Source organism: Polypterus senegalus, chromosome 2 (genome assembly GCF_016835505.1).
Source record: "Polypterus senegalus isolate Bchr_013 chromosome 2, ASM1683550v1, whole genome shotgun sequence".
Classification (NCBI taxonomy): domain Eukaryota; kingdom Metazoa; phylum Chordata; class Cladistia; order Polypteriformes; family Polypteridae; genus Polypterus; species Polypterus senegalus.
In genome coordinates, this window is record NC_053155.1 from 15,600,148 (window position 1) to 15,618,148 (window position 18,001).

General features: G+C 39.0%; 1 protein-coding gene across 2 annotated transcripts; it reads left to right on the forward strand.

Annotated features, from left to right (window-relative positions):
- The first annotated feature begins 7,506 nt into the window (after window positions 1-7,506).
- Window positions 7,507-17,990, forward strand: LOC120524189 (olfactory receptor 9Q1-like). 2 transcript variants are annotated; one of them, XM_039746067.1, is made up of 3 exons: window positions 7,507-7,749; window positions 11,158-11,273; window positions 16,993-17,990. In XM_039746067.1, the coding sequence occupies exon 3, from the start codon at window positions 17,004-17,006 to the stop codon at window positions 17,952-17,954; it is 951 nt and encodes a 316-aa protein (XP_039602001.1). In that variant the 5' UTR covers window positions 7,507-7,749; window positions 11,158-11,273; window positions 16,993-17,003; the 3' UTR covers window positions 17,955-17,990. The 2 variants fall into 2 exon arrangements, with proteins under 2 accessions (XP_039602001.1, XP_039601999.1); XM_039746065.1 differs by lacking the exon at window positions 11,158-11,273.
- The last annotated feature ends 11 nt before the right edge of the window (window positions 17,991-18,001 follow it).

Sequence of the window (18,001 nt, forward strand, 5' to 3'; positions counted from 1 at the left end):
TGCTCTCATTGCAAATGATATGGTACTGTATATTTTAGATTCACAAAATACTGTGCCTGTAGTCTTAACAGCACTTACAGAATTTCAAAAGATCTCTAGTCTCAGAATTAATTTGAATAAAAGTGTGCTCTTTCAAGTGAATTCTCAAGCATCCAATATCAGCTTGGACACCTTCCCTTTTATTATTACAGATCAGTTTAAATACCTAGGGGTAAATACCACAAGTAAACATAAAGCTCTTTATCAACAAAATTTTGCCGTCTGTATGGAATAAATTAAGCAAGACTTGCATAAATGGTCAACCCTTCATCTCACTCTAGCTGGAAGAATTAATGTTGTTAAGATGAATATCCTTCCTAAGCTTCTCTTTTTATTTTTTAAAAAATTCCAATATACATCAATAAATCATTTTTTAAGCAATTACATTCAACCATAACCTCGTTTATTTGGAATCTAAAACATCCATGTATCCAAAGAGCGACCCTACAAAGACCTAAGGCAGAAGGAGGCATGGCTATACCTAACTTTCAGTTTTATTACTGGGCAGCAAACATACAAGCTATAAAAACCTGGACACAAATAGATGAACATACACAGGCCTGGTGCACAATAGAAATAAAAATCTCTGCAGTACTTCTTTATATTCCCTGCTTTGTGCCCCTATAAATGCAGGTTATCACCAATATACTAATAACCCAATTGTGTTTCACTCACTCAGAATTTGGAACCAATGTAGGAAGCATTTTAAGATGGAGAATCTTTTATCTTTGGCAACTCTGCATGAGAACCACCTTTTTCAACCCTCATAAACATATGCAGTATTTAATATCTGGAAAACATTTGGATTAAATTACTTACTTACTTTATATAGACAACATCTTTGCATCCTATGAACAATTACATTTCAAATTTAACTTTCCAGCAACGCATTTCTTTCACTATCTTCAAATTAGAAATTTTGTTAAACAGAACCTGCCCAATTTTCCTCATCTATCACATTCCTCTATGCTGGAAAAAATATTGTTCAGTTTCGAGGACTCAGTTACCATTTCTGCAATATTGTATATAAAATTATTTTACAGTCCTTTCCTTTCAAAGATCCAAGAGGACACTGGGAAAAGGATCTCTCATCTCTCGCTTTACATATCAGAAAAGGAGTGGAAGATAGAAATCCAGAGAATTCACTCGAGCTCCATATGCACAAAGCATACAATTATTCAACTCAAAATTATATATTGAGCACATCTGTCTTGCTTAAAACTGTCCAAAATGTTTCCAGGGCAAGATCCAACCTGCGATCGCTGCAATCAAGTTGCAGCCTCACTGGGTCACAAGTTTTGGACCTGTACCAAATTAACACCATACTGGACAAAAATGTTTAAGTGCCTTTCAGACAGCTTTGGTGTCACAATCCCTCCTAACCTATTAACAGCTGTGTTTGGTGGGCTCACAGAGGGGCTTAAAGTGGAGAAGAACAAACTGTGGTTGCCTTTACTACACTATTGGCACGCAGACATATCTTGTTAAACTGGAAGTATCGTAACTCTCCTCTTTTAAGTCAGTGGGTAACTGATGTTTTATATTATTTGAAATTGGAAAAAATCTAATTCTCACATAGAGGATTTGTGCAGAACTTTTTCAAAACCTAGCAGGATCTAATCAATAATACTTTAGAACAGGCTGTTAAAGCACTGAGGAAGCAGATTCTCTTCCCATTTCTTTTTCTTCTCCATTTATCTTATTAAACTCATCAATTTATTTATTTGGCCATGCTCTCTTTCTCATGGGTGGGGATTGATTTGATTTCAATCCTATTTTTTGTAAAAATTGATCTACTTGTATGGAGTGATTACAATACAATCAATAAAATTTAAAAAAGTGCTTTTTTTGGTTAATGTTATGACTACCTAGAACCTGTTCATTTGTTTAGCTTGATTTAATTCCTGAAATCTTTGAATATGAATGTGTAAAACCCACCTCTAATAAGTTACATACAAATGATAGCATTTCAAGCAGAATTCAATTTATTGGCCATAAGAGAAACCAAATAGCTAATACTCAACTGAAAACACTCTTATTATGAGGACAAGCAAGATTTTGGCTACGTAATTATATTGCATATGAAAAAAGTGTGAAATTCATAGGATTCAATATGCAAATTGAATTAAAAATTACTAAACATAAACAAATAAATATAACGTTTTACAATATTTAAGGCAGCGCAGTGGCACTGCTGCCATGAGGTAAGGAGACAAGGGCTCGCATCCTGCGTCTTCTTTGTGTGGATTTTGCACATTCTCCCCATGTCTGTGTGGGTTTCCTGTTGGTGCTCCGGTGTAGCGTGGGGTGAATGACCACTCAGTTATTTAATTATCAGTTGTACATTCAGCATTGCTGGTAATTACTTAAACAATCAAAAAGATACTCTTCCCCAAGGGACATAAAGTTAAACATAGGCTAAGTGTGGGATCTCTGTTTCACCTTCCACCCAGAACGGTAGAAAAATTAAGAGATCAGTACAATTTATGAACCTCTACATTAAGACTTTCACTTTCCCCGCTGTGGTTGAGACGTGGCCAAACACTTACTTTCACAAATAACCCAGACCCACATGTTGAAATATGCAAAACAATACAATACATCATAAGGATATTAATGGCAAGATATATGCAAATACACACACACACATTTACATATACATATATATATATCATGCCAAATGTGTCTCACCTTAAAAGTACAGTAGTAGTGTACAATTTTCTGCTGTACTTGACGTCAGGAATATCGCTCTTATTTGTCAGCAAGCAAACTGGAACTTCTCTTGCCTTGAGTATCACTTTCCCTTTTTTGAAATGTCCCGATGAAACTTTTTGTTCTGCTCGTTCTGCAACATTTCCAGGAAATAGTCCAGGTGAAATACCAAGAAAGAAATTTTTTAATGATGTTACATCCCACGGTTTTGTATGATTTCAAAATATCATTCAGTATTTGTTAGAAGTTTTCAGCCTTATGATTCCCCAAGAAGTTCCTGTGGTTCAACTGGTCATCAAAATTCTCATCTAGAATCAAATTCTGTAATTTCAGGCACTACGAAAACTCCTTCTTTAATCTTAGCCTCACTCATCCTAGAAAATTTCTATCTTACACAGAGTATGTGAATCTAAGTTTCTTTTAATCTGTTGCCTTAACAAAGTTCTTCATAAGTATGAGCTTAATTAGATATATAAATGAGTTGTTTGTAAAATAATTCATAAACAGCAATACAAATATTTCAATTCTGAATTTAACATTAAAAAAACATATATGATAAAGGTTTATATACTAAAACTGGATGAAAAAGATTTTGAATACTTTTCTGAAATCAGCACAAAAAAGCTACTTTTAAAACAAGCTGTTTTGGGACAATATCTTTTTTTAGCCAGCGTAATCTATAAATCACAAATATAAAACACATGGGAGTTAGAAGTTAAACCAAAAGGGAAGACCTTAACTCAATCAACAATCAATCTCAAAAAATAAACTTTTCCTTAGCAAATCAAAAAAGAGGAAACTGGAATTAACATCTTTAAGGTTCCAGAAAGTCATAAATCCTTATTCCTTATTAAATAAAAAAACTTTAAATAGAACATTAACCATAAACTTAGCGAAAGACAAAAACACAGGAATTCTTATTCCAATTCAATAAATAAAAAAAAAAAAACACAATAAAAGAAAAACTCTGAAAAATGGCCTAAAAGGGAACAAGATTATGCTAACTAATGCCACAATGAGGAGGACATGGCAGGTATTTGTCTTTTGTAGGCCTTTCAGGTAAATGTGGCACTAAAAACCACAGCCCCTGAAAGATGTCCAAATGATGGCTAATCGATTCAAATTGCCACAGGTAGACTTTAACACTAGAATTACCAGAGCCTACGAAAAAACTCGTAGATCTGTCCCACCTTAAATCGCTTCTCACCTCTCTGTCAGCGTCTTTTGTCCTTTAAATGTGTTGGTAAGCAGCAAACAGCAAGCAGTCTGCTATCACATCCCCCACCGGCGCACAGTATTCTCAGCTCAAGTCTGTTTACCTGCGTGTCAGTTGCTTGGAGTTGTATAGAGTGAGAAGTCAAGCAAAATCACACCTTTTATAAATACTATATTGTTATTTGGAACACATGCATTTCATGTGTGTTCCGTGTCTACAACGATCTATGTTGGGCTGCCCACACCTTTTCTGCTTGAGCTACTTTTAAAATGACCAGGTCAAAATGATCTACCTACATTAAAAATGCTATATATATCCATCCATTTTCCAACCCGTTGAATCTGAACACAGGGTCACGGGGGTCTGCTGGAGCCAATTCCAGCCAACACAGGGCACAAGGCAGGAACCAATCCCGGGCAGGGCACCAACCCACCGCAGGACACACACACCAAGCACACACTAGGGACAATTTAGAATCACCAATCCATCTAACCCGCACGTCTTTGGACTGTGGGAGGAAACCAGAGTACCCAGAGGAAACCCACACAGACACGGGGAGAACATGCAAACTCCACACAGGAAGGACCCGGGAAGCGAACCCAGGTCTGCGAGGCATCAGCGCTACCACTGCGCTACCGTGCTGCCCTGCTATATATATATAGTGGACTATCGCCGTCAACTTGTCCCGGCCAATACCCTCAAACCGCCAGATGGAGCCAACCCGGCGATGTAGAGATGCCCCGAATTCCAGCAGGGCATCATGGTATTTGGAGTTTTAATGCACGGCCCTGCTGGATAACATCGGAGCCACCATGGGACGCTGCAGGGAGTCCCAGAGACTTATATTTTCCATACAGCCCGGAAGTACATCACAGTCACGAGGATGGAAGAAATAAAGTACTTCCGGGGTGTATGGAAAATGCAGAAAAACAACATGCGTTAGGGTGCGACATTGACATTGCACGTATTGTTTTTCTGCAGTTGCATATTTGAATAAAAGCGCACTTGTTCTGTTATGTTTGTACCTTTTGTGAAAGTGTTTCTTTGTGAAATTGATTAAGAGTACCAAAGTTATGGTGTGTGCCTGACTTTACTCAATTAGCATCAACACCTCCATAGCCAAGAAGGTGCAGCAGCATCTCCACTTCGCTCGTTGACTGAGGATGGGAAGCCTACCTAACCCCAGCAATAGGAAGCATCAAGAGCATACTGACTAGCTGCATCACCACATGGTTTTTTGAACTGAAATGTTTCAGAACACAAGGTTCTGTAATGGATAGTTCACACAGCGCATAGCATCCGCAAAACCTAATATTTTGAAGGAATGCTCCCATCCTTTCCACCGTCTCTCTGTTCCACATTCACCTGGCAGAAGGAACTGTACCATTCAAGCCCGTTCTGTCAGGTTCTACATCAGCTTCATCCCATTGGCTATCCAGACTCTGGGCCACAGAAATGGCCAGTACATTTATTGGAAATTAAGCAGATGTTTCTGTACACCTCAGAATTTATTGTGCCGTCAGCATTTCTATCATCAATGAACAGAAGCGTGCCAGGACCTTTGGCAGACATACATGCCCAAGCCATAACACCCCCAGTGCCCTTGTTTAACAGATGAGGTGGTCTAATTTGGATCTTGGGAAGTTCATTTTCATCTCCACACTTTGCTCTTGCCGTTACACTGAAGCAGGTTCATCTTTGTCACGTCTGTCCACAAGACCTATTTCCAGAATTCCTTTTTTGTAAATTGTAATCTGGTCATTCTACTTTGGTGGTGTAACAGTTAGCCCGGCCACAGACAGACATGACACCGGAATGTCCAAACACACACACGTTTATTCCACTATTTGCAATAACTATTTACACGATTGCACTCAGTCCTTGGTCCTTCGGGCCACCTCCACCCCTGTCTTGCAAGCTCCATCCTCTTCCACCCGACACCGGGTCCTCAAATTGAGTGAGGCGGCCCCTTTTATAACATCCTGGATGTGCTCCAGGCACCTGCTGATGAACTTCCTGCAGCATTCCCCAGTGTGGTGGAAGTGCTGCCATTGTACCCGGAAGCACTCCAGGCATACACAATCCCTAGTCTGTCAGCACTTCCTTCCTCCAGGCGTCCCGTCAGGGCGGGGTTCCTGGGCGTCTGTCACAGTGGCTAACTAGAGGTTTCTTCTTGCATTGTTACTTCTGTATTTCTGTTCATGAAGTCTTCTGCTGATAGTTGCGTCTGAAGCATCCATGTGCCTCCTGACGACTGTTTCTAATCTGTCGGACATGCATTTGGGGCTTTTTCTTTACCACAGAGAGAATTCTTCTGTCATTAGCAGTAGAGGTCCATTTTTGGCTTACCAGTCCCTTTATGATTCCTGAGCTCAGCAGTGCGTTTTTTCTTCTTCATGATGTTACAGACAGTTGATTTTGGTCATCCTAAGGCTTTCTCGATGTCTGCAATGGTTTAAATTCTTGTTTTTCAGCCTTATAATGGCTTCTTTGACTTTCTTTGGCAGGACTCGTGTCCTGATGTTGAACAATAGCAACTACAGACTCCAAAGTGTAGAAGCAAGCTGAGGTGTCTTATGAAGCCTGAGAAATCACAAACACCTGTGACACCAATTGTCCCAAACATTACAGTGCCCTGAAATGGGAGTACTGGGTAGAAAAAGTGTTGTGTGGCTGCAATATATGCAAATCCTCTTAAATGAAAGTCTGCAATGTGCACTATAATCATGTACTAAATGTTTGATTTGTAACCTTAAACTGCGGAGCAGAGGGGAGAATCAAGGAAAAAATGTATCTTTGTCCCAAAAGTTATGGAGGGCCCTGTATTTGTGTGGATACATATATAAAGTAGTTTGTTGTTTGGTGTTTTTGTTGATGTTGTATCATTTTGGCTGTTTTGAGGAGACATGAAAGTAACAATATCATTGTACAATGTGCACAGCAATAAACATGAAGTTTTCATCCAATAATAAAATAAATCATGTGAATTTTATTTTTATTGACTGCTTTTTCAAATAGAGACAAAAATGGTTTCACCTTAGGGCTATCCTAAGAGATTATTACATAATTACATAAAATGTTTAACTCCCTTCTTAATAAACTAAAAAAAAAATCAAATTGTATCCACTATTATTAATCAATATTTCAGAAATGTGTGAGTTAATGGGCTGATGCCAATATGAATCAAGGACTCATTCTGGTACCTTGTTATTCATGGTGTGTGAAATGACTGCCTACACTTTAAATTAAGTTACCTGTATTTAGGATAAACAGCATATGTGACATTTTGCTGCTCTAAATGACAATTAGCACAATAAATAAGTGGTAGAGTCAAAATGGTCAATTCACACAAGGCAGTTGGGATTAAAAAAAAATAATACATGCATATACATACAACAGTTTATCTTGTTAGAAGAAATCACAAACAATGAAGTCACTAGAGAAAATAGTTTTAAATAGATCAGTGACTCAGGCCCCTTGTGTGCTCTTCTCATAATAAAAGCACTATGCCAGAACAAAGACCCGTGTGTCGTAGATCACAAGGGCTTGTTTAGCACACTTTTTTATCATGAAATGGAAAATATGTGAAAACAATTCTCTTCCATTGATGTAATTTCATATTTGTCAAGCATAGCCATTTAAAAATCACGAAGACACAAAGAAAAACATATTGTAATTAGGGTGAACCTTTGCCGAGACAACTCAAATACAGAAGATGAACAAGCAGAATGCATTAGACAGACTAAGGAAAGACATCGGAAACTGTGAGAAACATCTTAAAGGTACTTTTACATATGTGTTTAATAGAGAGAAAGTTAATAATTAGTTTATATGTCAAAATTGTACTTATTTATTTAGTTTTAACCTGGTCACCCAGTTTCACTTCCTTTAGTTTGTGTCACTTAACTTGAGAACGCTGGAGCAGCAAGATGTGCATAAAGCTTGCTGTGACAAAGAAAGGACAGTCGCAATATTATGAGATTAAAGAGTGATATTTTTTTTATGTATAGCGTACAATATGCCATTATACATACACGACTAATTCACTGAATACAATTTCAGCTTTTAAAAATATTCCTATGAAAATAACTTGTTGATTGCTCAAATTAGAAAATCAGAGGGACAAATGCAAGTCCAGGCACTTGACTTTATTTCCCGTAAATGAATTTGGCAAACATGTTACGTGTGTCTGAACTATATGGCCACATTTCACTGAAACATTCTTCACTCAGGGCTGACTAAAAATAAAGACCGCAGCAAGTTGTTGTTGTAAGGTGCAATTAAACTCACATGAGTGGACTAGCAGCCATAATTAAGTGAAAAAGCAATGTAAAAAGTAAGACATGGAAGGCAGTGACATGCTTTTTTTACCTATGTGATCAAAAAATGTTTCAAATGCTCTCCTTGTGCACTTTCACTTACTTTTTGTGTGTATCTTGTCTTGTTTAAGTCGTATCTGGAGTGTTGAATACTACTAAAGTACTAAGTGTTTGAAGTGGAGTCAAATTACTAGCTGTACTTTATTTATGACGATACAGTAACATTTTGATAAAAAAATTTTGTGGGTCCCTCTTTAAATATCCTGAAGAAGTACTAATACTCACTGGTACTCTGCCAGTACAATGAAACAATGTTGCATTGTTTCAGTACGATGACAGGTGATCGAAGAGCATTGGGGTGGGATCCCTCGTGAAAGTTAACTAGGAGGTGTCGACTTCAAGCCCTGACTGTACTGCATTTACATGTGACATGACACCCAAAAAAAAATGCTTGTGCTGCACTGGAAACAGAACTAATGTGCTAATTCTGTTGGGAAAAGTGAGTGTATAGTGAGGTGGAATGACTGCCTCTACTACTGCTGCAGCCTCATGCACAAAGTATACATGATGGCAAGGTTGATGTACTTTTATGGTCAAAGAAAGGGGCTATCTATGTCATAAATATGCAGTAACCCTGAAGACGAGGATATACTAAATAGAGATTACAAAACTTGGGTGTAATTAATGGTAGCACAACAAGAACATTTAACACATAAGTTTTATTATTTAAGTAATGTTATTAAAAGAAAAAGGTAAATAAGTTTAAAAAAAATGTAATCAGGGTAAAGTAATCAATATCACTGAATCAGGAAAATGTAACACTACAGCTAAAAATGTTAAGCAATTTTATTAAAGTAATAAGATACTTTATTAAAATAAATGCAATCAGTGTTAAAGTAATCAATGTCGTTGAATCAGAAAAATTTGCCACCAAAGTTCAATTATTTAAGCATTTTCATTAAAGAGAAAAGTTCCTAACTTTAAAAAATATAATCAGTGTTACAGTTATCAACACTAGTGAATCAGCAATTGTATTTAAGAATAAGGTACTTAACTTTAAAAAAATGTAATTTTAAGTTTTCCTTGTCATTAATTCAGGAGGTTTTATCACTAAACTTAAATTATTAATGCATTTTTATTAAAAAAAATAAGGTACTTAATTTAATTAAAGTAAATGTAGTCAGTGTTAAAGTAACCAATGTAACTGAATCAGAAAAATTTGCCACTAAAGTTAAATTATTTAAGGTAATATGATGATTAATTAAAAAAAAAAAAAAGCATTTAAGTCTTTGATATTTCAGTCTGTTTTGAGACTCTCTCACTATTGAATTCATTGCTTATAAATATGTAGATTTCAAAATGAATATCATTCAATGAAATAATTATTTATGGACACTTTTTGACTAATAGAATAAGTATAATTTGTTTTTTTTTTTTGGAAAAAAATGAACTAGAAAATCTGAAAAGTGCACGAATGGTCAGTAGGTAAGTTCCATAATGTTTAAGATATCTGATAGCTTTCTATTAAACATTGTTGTCTATCAATCTATTTTTTACATTTTTTTTTATGTTTAAAAAGTGGAGACCATACTTTTTAATTTTAATGCTCTAGGATTTTTGCTACATGGTTTAAAAAATTAAGATAGCTAAAAATCTTTACTTCACGTAAAAATAACTAGTTAGTATCAAACATTATTATTATTATTATTCATTTCGCTAATCCCTTACCTTAAAGATAACCTGCATGATTCATTATACTGTACATACAGTGCATAAATTGGCAATATGGAAAGAGCCAGGTATAGCAGAGACACAAAAGCAAGCAAGCAGAGTACAATATACTGTATATAGAGGGCGCTATCGTCCTCTTGAACCCTCGGACAATACGTCAGACACCAGGTAAAAGTCCAAAAGTTTGACTTTTTATTAATAAACAGTGCACAAAGTACCCTCCTCTCCACAATACTCATAAACTCTTGACAATACACAATTAATAATCAATAATACACTCCACCATTCCCAGACATGTTGCCACCCTTCCACCCAACTCAGCTCGTCTGGGGATTTCCCACAGTCCTTTATAGTCACTTTCTCAAGTTCCCGCACATCTAAACTAATTAATTCGGCCAGAGGTAGGCTTACTTCCTCATTCTGCTTACCTAACGGCCAGGAGCCAATGAACATGCCCGCTGCTGGCACGTGCTCTGACAGTCTCGCGGAGGCTTCTGAGAATTGGAGTTTGTATCGGAGGACCGGGCCGCCATCTTTGGCTGACTGCGATCCACTTGTATTCATTTCTCAGCGGATCGATCAGCCATTTTCCGGCCCTCCTTACCTTTTTCTGGGGTGAGCGGTGTTTCGCTCGCCTCCTTCTTCCCCTTTGGAATGTCCGAGTCTGTTGTTTCCAGGGTACAGCTGTAAGCAGTAGGATGCGGACCTCCTCCTTCCCGCAATGCTTCGGGTTGGGTCACATGTCCCTTGCCGACAGCCTTCATGTGTAAGTCCTTCTGGCTTGTCTGCTGGATCGAGAGCGTAGCACCCTCGTCGGGTTTTTTGTCTGCATCCCGCAGGACCTCCGGGTGATCTTCCTTGAGGTATGTGCACGGAACAAAATGGGTTATTTTAAAGATGTTGTTAATTGAATCCCCGGCACATACCTCGTGGTAGTCTTCCTTCTCCGGAGGCCTTTCCCGACTCGTACAGCCGCTCTTCAGCTCCTCCTGAGTGTCTTCCATGATGAGCGTGGAACCTCCGCTGACACTGTTACTCTGCTTACCCCTCTTCTTCTCCATAACGGATCTGGTGAACGTGGGTCTTAAGCGATTTTGCTGCATGTCCTGATGTTGCCTTCTTGGGGTTCTCTGTCCACAGAATTTTATTATCAGGTCCTCTGCCAGATCGATGGCCAGAGAATCCTGCCAACTATACCACTGTGACAGAGGGCGCTATCATCCTCTTGAACCCTCAGACAATACGTCAGACACCAGGTAAAAGTCCAAAAGTTTGACTTTTTATTAATAAAAAAGTAATTAATCCTCTCCACAATACTCATAAACTCTCAACAATACACAATTAATAATCAATAATACACTCCACCACTCCCAGGCGCATTGCCACCCTTCCACCCAGCTCAGCTTGTCGTCTTTTATAGTCCTTGACCCGGAAGTGTTTCACTCTCTCTGTCCATGTGACTAGGAACACTTTCAGGTCAGATAAAACTCTTTTTTCTTCAACCCGGAAGCACGTCATTCCTCTTGTCCATGTGACTCGGATGTACTTTTGGGGCGTAGGACAAATAGCTGCTGCTCCTTCCTGCAGCGCCTTCTAGCGGCCCCCGTGGTATCCAGCAGGGCTGTAAAGGAAAACTCCAACATCCGTAATCCCCTGCTGCAGGGAGGGCTCCACCTGGCGGCCTGGGGGTATTGGCCGGGATGAATGGCTGGCCATATATCACAATATATATATATATATATATACTGTATATATATATATATATATATATATATACTGTATATATATTCATAGCATCCGTAGTCTGAGTCTCAGATGTTTGCAGACTGGCAGACCAACCACATGTGTTACCTGGTAGGTAACCACCCATGCAATCAGATCGAGACTCAGACTATGGATGATATAAATGTAATTCTCCGATCTGCAGGTTGCCAAATAAGCAAACCACACGCTGTGGCACAGCGTAAAGGGACTTCGTCTCTGATGCAGACGTCTGAGGTTCGATCCCCGTGAGGGGTACAGTTGAGTGTGTGCGCCTGATGAACCCAAATAAGGGTGAACGTGTCATGCACTCTTTGCATTATTTGACAATAAACTATGTAACATATACTGATAAAAGGCAAAGCCCTTACTGACTGACTGACTCACTCACTCATCACTAATTCTCTAACTTCCCGTGTAGGTAGAAGGCTGAATTTGGCAGGCTTATTCCTTACAACTTACTTACAAAAGTTAAGCAGGTTTCATTTCGAAATTCTACACGTAATGGTCATAATAGTCGACAATGTCCGCCATGTTGAACTTTCTTATTTATGGCCCCATCTTCACGAAGTTTGGTAGGTGGCTTCCCTACGCTAACCAAAACCGATGTATGTATTTATTTCGATGGTATGACGCCACTGTCGGCCGCCATATTGAACTTTCCACCGTCACTAATTCTCCAACTTCCCGTGTAGGTAGGAGGCTGAAATTTGGCAGGCTCATTCCTTACAGCTTACTTACAACACTTAAGCAGGTTTCATTTCGAAATTCTATGCATAACTATCATAACGATAGACAACGTCCGCCATGCTGAACTTTCTTATTTATGGCCCCATCTTCACGAAATTTGGTATGAGAGTTCCCAACGCTAACTGAATCCTACTTATGTACATATATATGTCCATAGCCTGCAGCTCGGTCACCGCGTGAGGCGGCGTTGAGCCCCCCATCCCAACGCCTCCCACGTTGTTGGGTGCCTGCCTATATAAGGCCGTCCGTCGCTCCGGTCTCTACATTCCCTTCCTTGCTTCGCCACGGGATTCACGTCTCCCTGCTGATAACTACAGTCTTTTTATTTAATCCACGGCTTCTCCGCTATTTTATTGTTTGTTTATTATGATTATAGTTATTATGTAGGTATTTTAGACTTTCTTTACATTGTTCAGGTACTCATTTCCTTTATTGTTCCAACCAGACATTAACATGTCTATCGAGGTGATCACCATCGATCAAAGAACTGTCACTTACGAGTGGTTTCCATGCCCGGAGATGGCACCTGCTTTTTCCATTCTCTTAGTTACATATTGCACGGCCATATCAGGCTCACTCTTGATATCCATTGTGTCTTATGTATTGAATGACTGGGACAGGTTTTAGGTGTGGACTGATGACGGTACAGGAGATAATTATACTATACAGGAGCACTATAAGACTGAAATGCTTAAGCCCTTCACCTATGGTTCTTCATGTGAGTTGATGGCTGCCGCTGAATTGTTCGGTTGTCGCTTTCAAGTCTACCGAATTGGCCAAATATTTTACACCTTTGGACAACCGCCAATGCCTTTTAAACATCTTAGATTCACAGGTGACGATTTCAGTAGTGGACACTTTGATGTTTATGAATGTTTAAACTCTCAAAAGCTGGATGCTAAGTTATCGATGAAACCGGTTGTATGCTTACAATGCTTGACAGATGCTGAATGTCACTTCAACACAAGTCCTACAAATACTGTCGTAATTGAAACAAACCATGAAACTTAAACCAATTATGACAGCAGCAATCCAAGCTGTGAGATTTGAGATAAGATTGATTTTCACATGGCCAACTGTACGTTGCATGCTCAAGAGTAAGCTCAGCGCACAGCTTGGTCATATTACAACCGGAGGGCCAAACTCACAATGTGGTATACAAAGAAATCCTTAACAAATAATTATTGGTATATTTTCCCTCAGTTTAAAAAGGTTTAGTTTTCTTCTTAATAAAAATTTTAAGGCAGTACTTCGCCACTGCGAAGCGCGGGTATTTTGCTAGTACTAACATAATTGAAACAAACCATGAAACTCAAACCGATTATGACAGCAGCAATCCAAGCTGTGAGATTTGAGATAAGATTGCTTTTCACATGGCCAGCTGTGCACCTTGGGGTGTATTCAGGCCCCCTCTTCACAACGCGAGTGGCAGAGGCGCAAAGTGGCTGGCACATAGCGCAGGCCAGGGGGGTTGGCAAGTGAAGTGAGTATTGGGTTACCCCCTAGTGTGTATATATATATATATATATATATAGTTAAAAGGTGCTATGTAAGTGCCCGACCCAACACAGATTCACACTGGAGGCACGTATAAAATAAAAATACTTTTATTTTTCTTCACCTGTGTGGCACGTTTTCCCCGTAATCCTCACAGTCACAACACAGTCCCAATTGTGCAAGCACCACCAAACACACCACACACTTTCTTATCCTTTCTCTTCCACCACCACTCCTCCAAGCTTTGTCCTCCTCCCGACTCTGGCCGCTGAGTGGTGGTTGCTGGCTCCTTTTATTGGGCACCCGGAAGTGGTCCAGGTTGTTGATTGCCGACATCCGGCTGCACTTCTGGGTGTGGCGAAACCAGTGCAACTCCCTGGTGACGCCTGCAGAACCCAACAGAGCTGCACAACACTCCAACCCCCATGAAGCCCTGCGGGAGTCCGAGGCACCGCTGCAACCCAGGGAGGCTGCCATCTAGCATCCAGGGGGAGATACTGGGTTTCCCATCCTTGCTCCCCTGGAAGATATGCTGCAGGGGCATTCCGGCTGGGCATGGGCCCCTGCCGCCTGCCACAATTATATATATATATATATATATATATATATATATATATATATGGCAGTGTTGTTTTATGCAGTTTTATTGGCAATGAACAACTGCATTAGTGCCTGATACTTTTATGGCATACATTGAAACTAAATCTGTAACAGACAAAGAAGGGTTTTGTGTTTAATTTGCCTCAGTGAGAAGAATTTGCTCTCATAACACCATTTTAAAGTAGTTAAATAAATGCCCCATCTACTTATAGTGTGAATGGCATGTTTGTTAAACCAATGTTACTCTGTATTTCTAGCAATAAAATATTTAGCCTGCTTTTATAATTTGAAATGTCATTCCAGTGGAGAGGAGGAAAACACGCTTTGCAATTGATTTTTGTTTTAGGAGGGTAAAATAATATTTATAATTTGAAATCAAGAAGCCCGCTGTGCGGAATGTTTATATTTTCTCATAAATATTGTAGCATTTGGTAGCTATGTGCATACTGAATCTGTTTAAAATTTAACTGATGGGGTGCAGTTTTGAAGTCGCTGTAATGATCTGTAGAAGCTAAGCCAGTAGGTGAAGCTGACGATTTACAAGTCGATCTGTGACCCTACTGTCTCCTATGGCCATGAGATTTGTGTATTGACCAAAAGAATGAGATCACACGTACAAGCACCTGAAATAATCTTTCTCCACAGGATGGCTGGGCTCTCCCTTAGAGACAGGGTGAGAAGAATGGGCAACAAGGAGAGGCTTAGAGTAGAGCCACTGACCCTCTGTATCGAGAGGAGCCAAATGAGGAGGTTCAGGGATCTGATAAAGATGGATGCTTCCCTGTGGAGGTTTTATGACTATGACCAGCTAGGAGAAGACCCCAGGATCATAAGACTGGGAGGTTTATATGTCCCAGATGTCCTAGAGAATGCCTTGGGATCCTACACTGAGAGATATCAAGTGTAGCAGGGGAAAGGGACTCCTGTGACCAGGTCTCGGATAAGCAGTAGAAAAATGAATGAAGGAATGAAGCAGTACAATATGCTGTTTCTGTTCCCTAGTGGCATATATAAAATGTTGTCAATAGGCCTTTTAATGAATAAAATACATACTAATGCTATGTACTGTATATTCTTTTTATGCTTTCCTACTCACAGCATGGAAATTTAAGGATATTTACTAATTTAGGTAAATTCTTTTATAAAATAAGTAAATTGTACTTTTTTCAAAGTTATTTTTTCCGGGCATACCTTTCCTCGACTTATCTTCATGTTAGTTACTTTTATTTGAGTATAGTGACCTCAAAGCAGGAGATAGAGCTGGAAGAGGAGGAGGCGGTTAGGAGCACACGCTGATACAGCGCATTGCCGCAGCCACCACATAACAAACCAACTCAGGACCCCAGGTTAGGACCCGAGAGCAGCCATGGAACGGGTGACACCTCAGCACCACACTAGTTCAGGTAGCAGAGTTAAAGATGCAAAGATTTGCATTGGGTGGGATGAGGATGAACAGGGTTAGACATGAGGACATTAGAGGGTCAGCTCAAGTTGGATGGTTGGGAGACAAAGTCAGAGAGGTGAGATTGTGTTGGTTTGGACATGTGCAGAGAAGGGATGCTGAGTATATTGGGAGGAGGATGCTAAGGATAGAGCTGCCAGGGTAGAGGAAACGAGGAACGGCTAAGAGAAGGTCTATGGATGTGGTGAGAGAGGACATGCAGGTGATGGGTGTGACAGAACAAGATGCAGAGGACAGAAAGATATGGAAGAAGATGATCCACTGTGGCAACCCCTACTGGGAGCAGCCAAAATAATAAGAAGAAGATATTTCTTTTAAGATGATAATAATAATAATACTTGAGTAGACTTTTGGTAGCTTTTCAACCACTGACTAAATTGTTTCTCTGTATATATTATTTTATTTTAACATTCAATCATTTTTTGATGCATCCGTACATGATATAGTGTCCATTACTGTTTATCTACAAATTCCTTGTACTAATATAAGGTGACCATAAGATCACACAAGGCTGGGTGTTGCTGCAATTTTAATCTTTCTTTCTGACAAAAGCAACTGGTGAGAGGTCATTCTGAGTTGGAGCTAAATTTGTATTCAAAGAGTTCCTAACACTTTTATTGAATAACTTCAGACTTGCATTAACCTTAGCCATTTTGCAACTAACAATGTTAAACTCATCTTAAAGCTTTTTGCATGTGAAGAAGCTGAAATGGACACAAGAATTAGAAATGCTAACATATTCTGAAATACTTAAATCAATTACTTTCAAATGAGTCACATTTTTGTATAGTATTTGTGTGTAGAATGTACTGTTAACTTTTACTTCAGTATTTACTATTTCGTCTTTGATTCTTACAGCACTATGAGTCATAAAAATTATATAACTGATATACTTTATTTTTTAGAGTCTGCAAAGATGAGCAACACCACCACCAGTGTCTCAGAATTTATACTTCAATGTTCCATTGAATCAAACCAGAAGACCATTACGATTTATGTTCTTGGATTCATCTACTTTACCTCCGTGTTTGGAAATCTACTGGTGATCTTGGTAATAATCCTGAACCATCAACTCCATGCACCAATGTACATTTACATTGGCACCTTGGCGGTGATAGACTTAGCAAATGGCTCAATTCTTATACCGAAGATGCTCTCTGTTCTTCTTCTTGACTCTTCAGTGGTGCCTTATGCAGCCTGCGTTTTGCAGATGTTTCTTTTGTTTCATGTTGAGGAGATGGAATCCCTTCTCTTAGCGTTTATGGCCTTTGATCGCTACGTAGCTGTCATCTACCCTTTGCGGTACCCTTCACTTATTACTAATAAAAGAATTGCCATTGGTATCTTAGTAACAAATATTGTTGGCCTGATTTTGAAATCTCCAATCCTCTTTTTTGTTGGTGAACTTTCATTTTGCCACACCAACATCCTTCCTTTCTGTTTCTGTGATTATGGTACAATTGTCCGAGTGTCATGTAATGAAGATCCCAAATATTTAACATCTTTGGCTGCTGGTGTGGCTACAACTGGTGCCTTCCCACTATTTTTAATTCTTCTGTCCTACATTCGGATTGTTATAGAAGCATTGAAGATTTCTTCGGCAGGTGGAAGAAGTAAGATTTTCAGCACTTGCTTGACCCACCTGGTAGTGGTTGGACTCTTTTATATTCCACTTCTACTGTCTTATATATTGTCGGGAGCAGGAGCAACAATACCAACAGAAAGCTATAATATTATGTTTATTCTTGGAAATGTAATGCCTCCTATGATGAACCCAATTATCTACAGTTTTAGAAATAAAGAAATAAATAAAAGCATTGAAAAACTCTTTTCTAGGAAAACATTAACTCCTAAAAGGAGGGAATAAAATAAATATCCCACACTGAAATTTAGTAAACGTATGAATACCTTTAT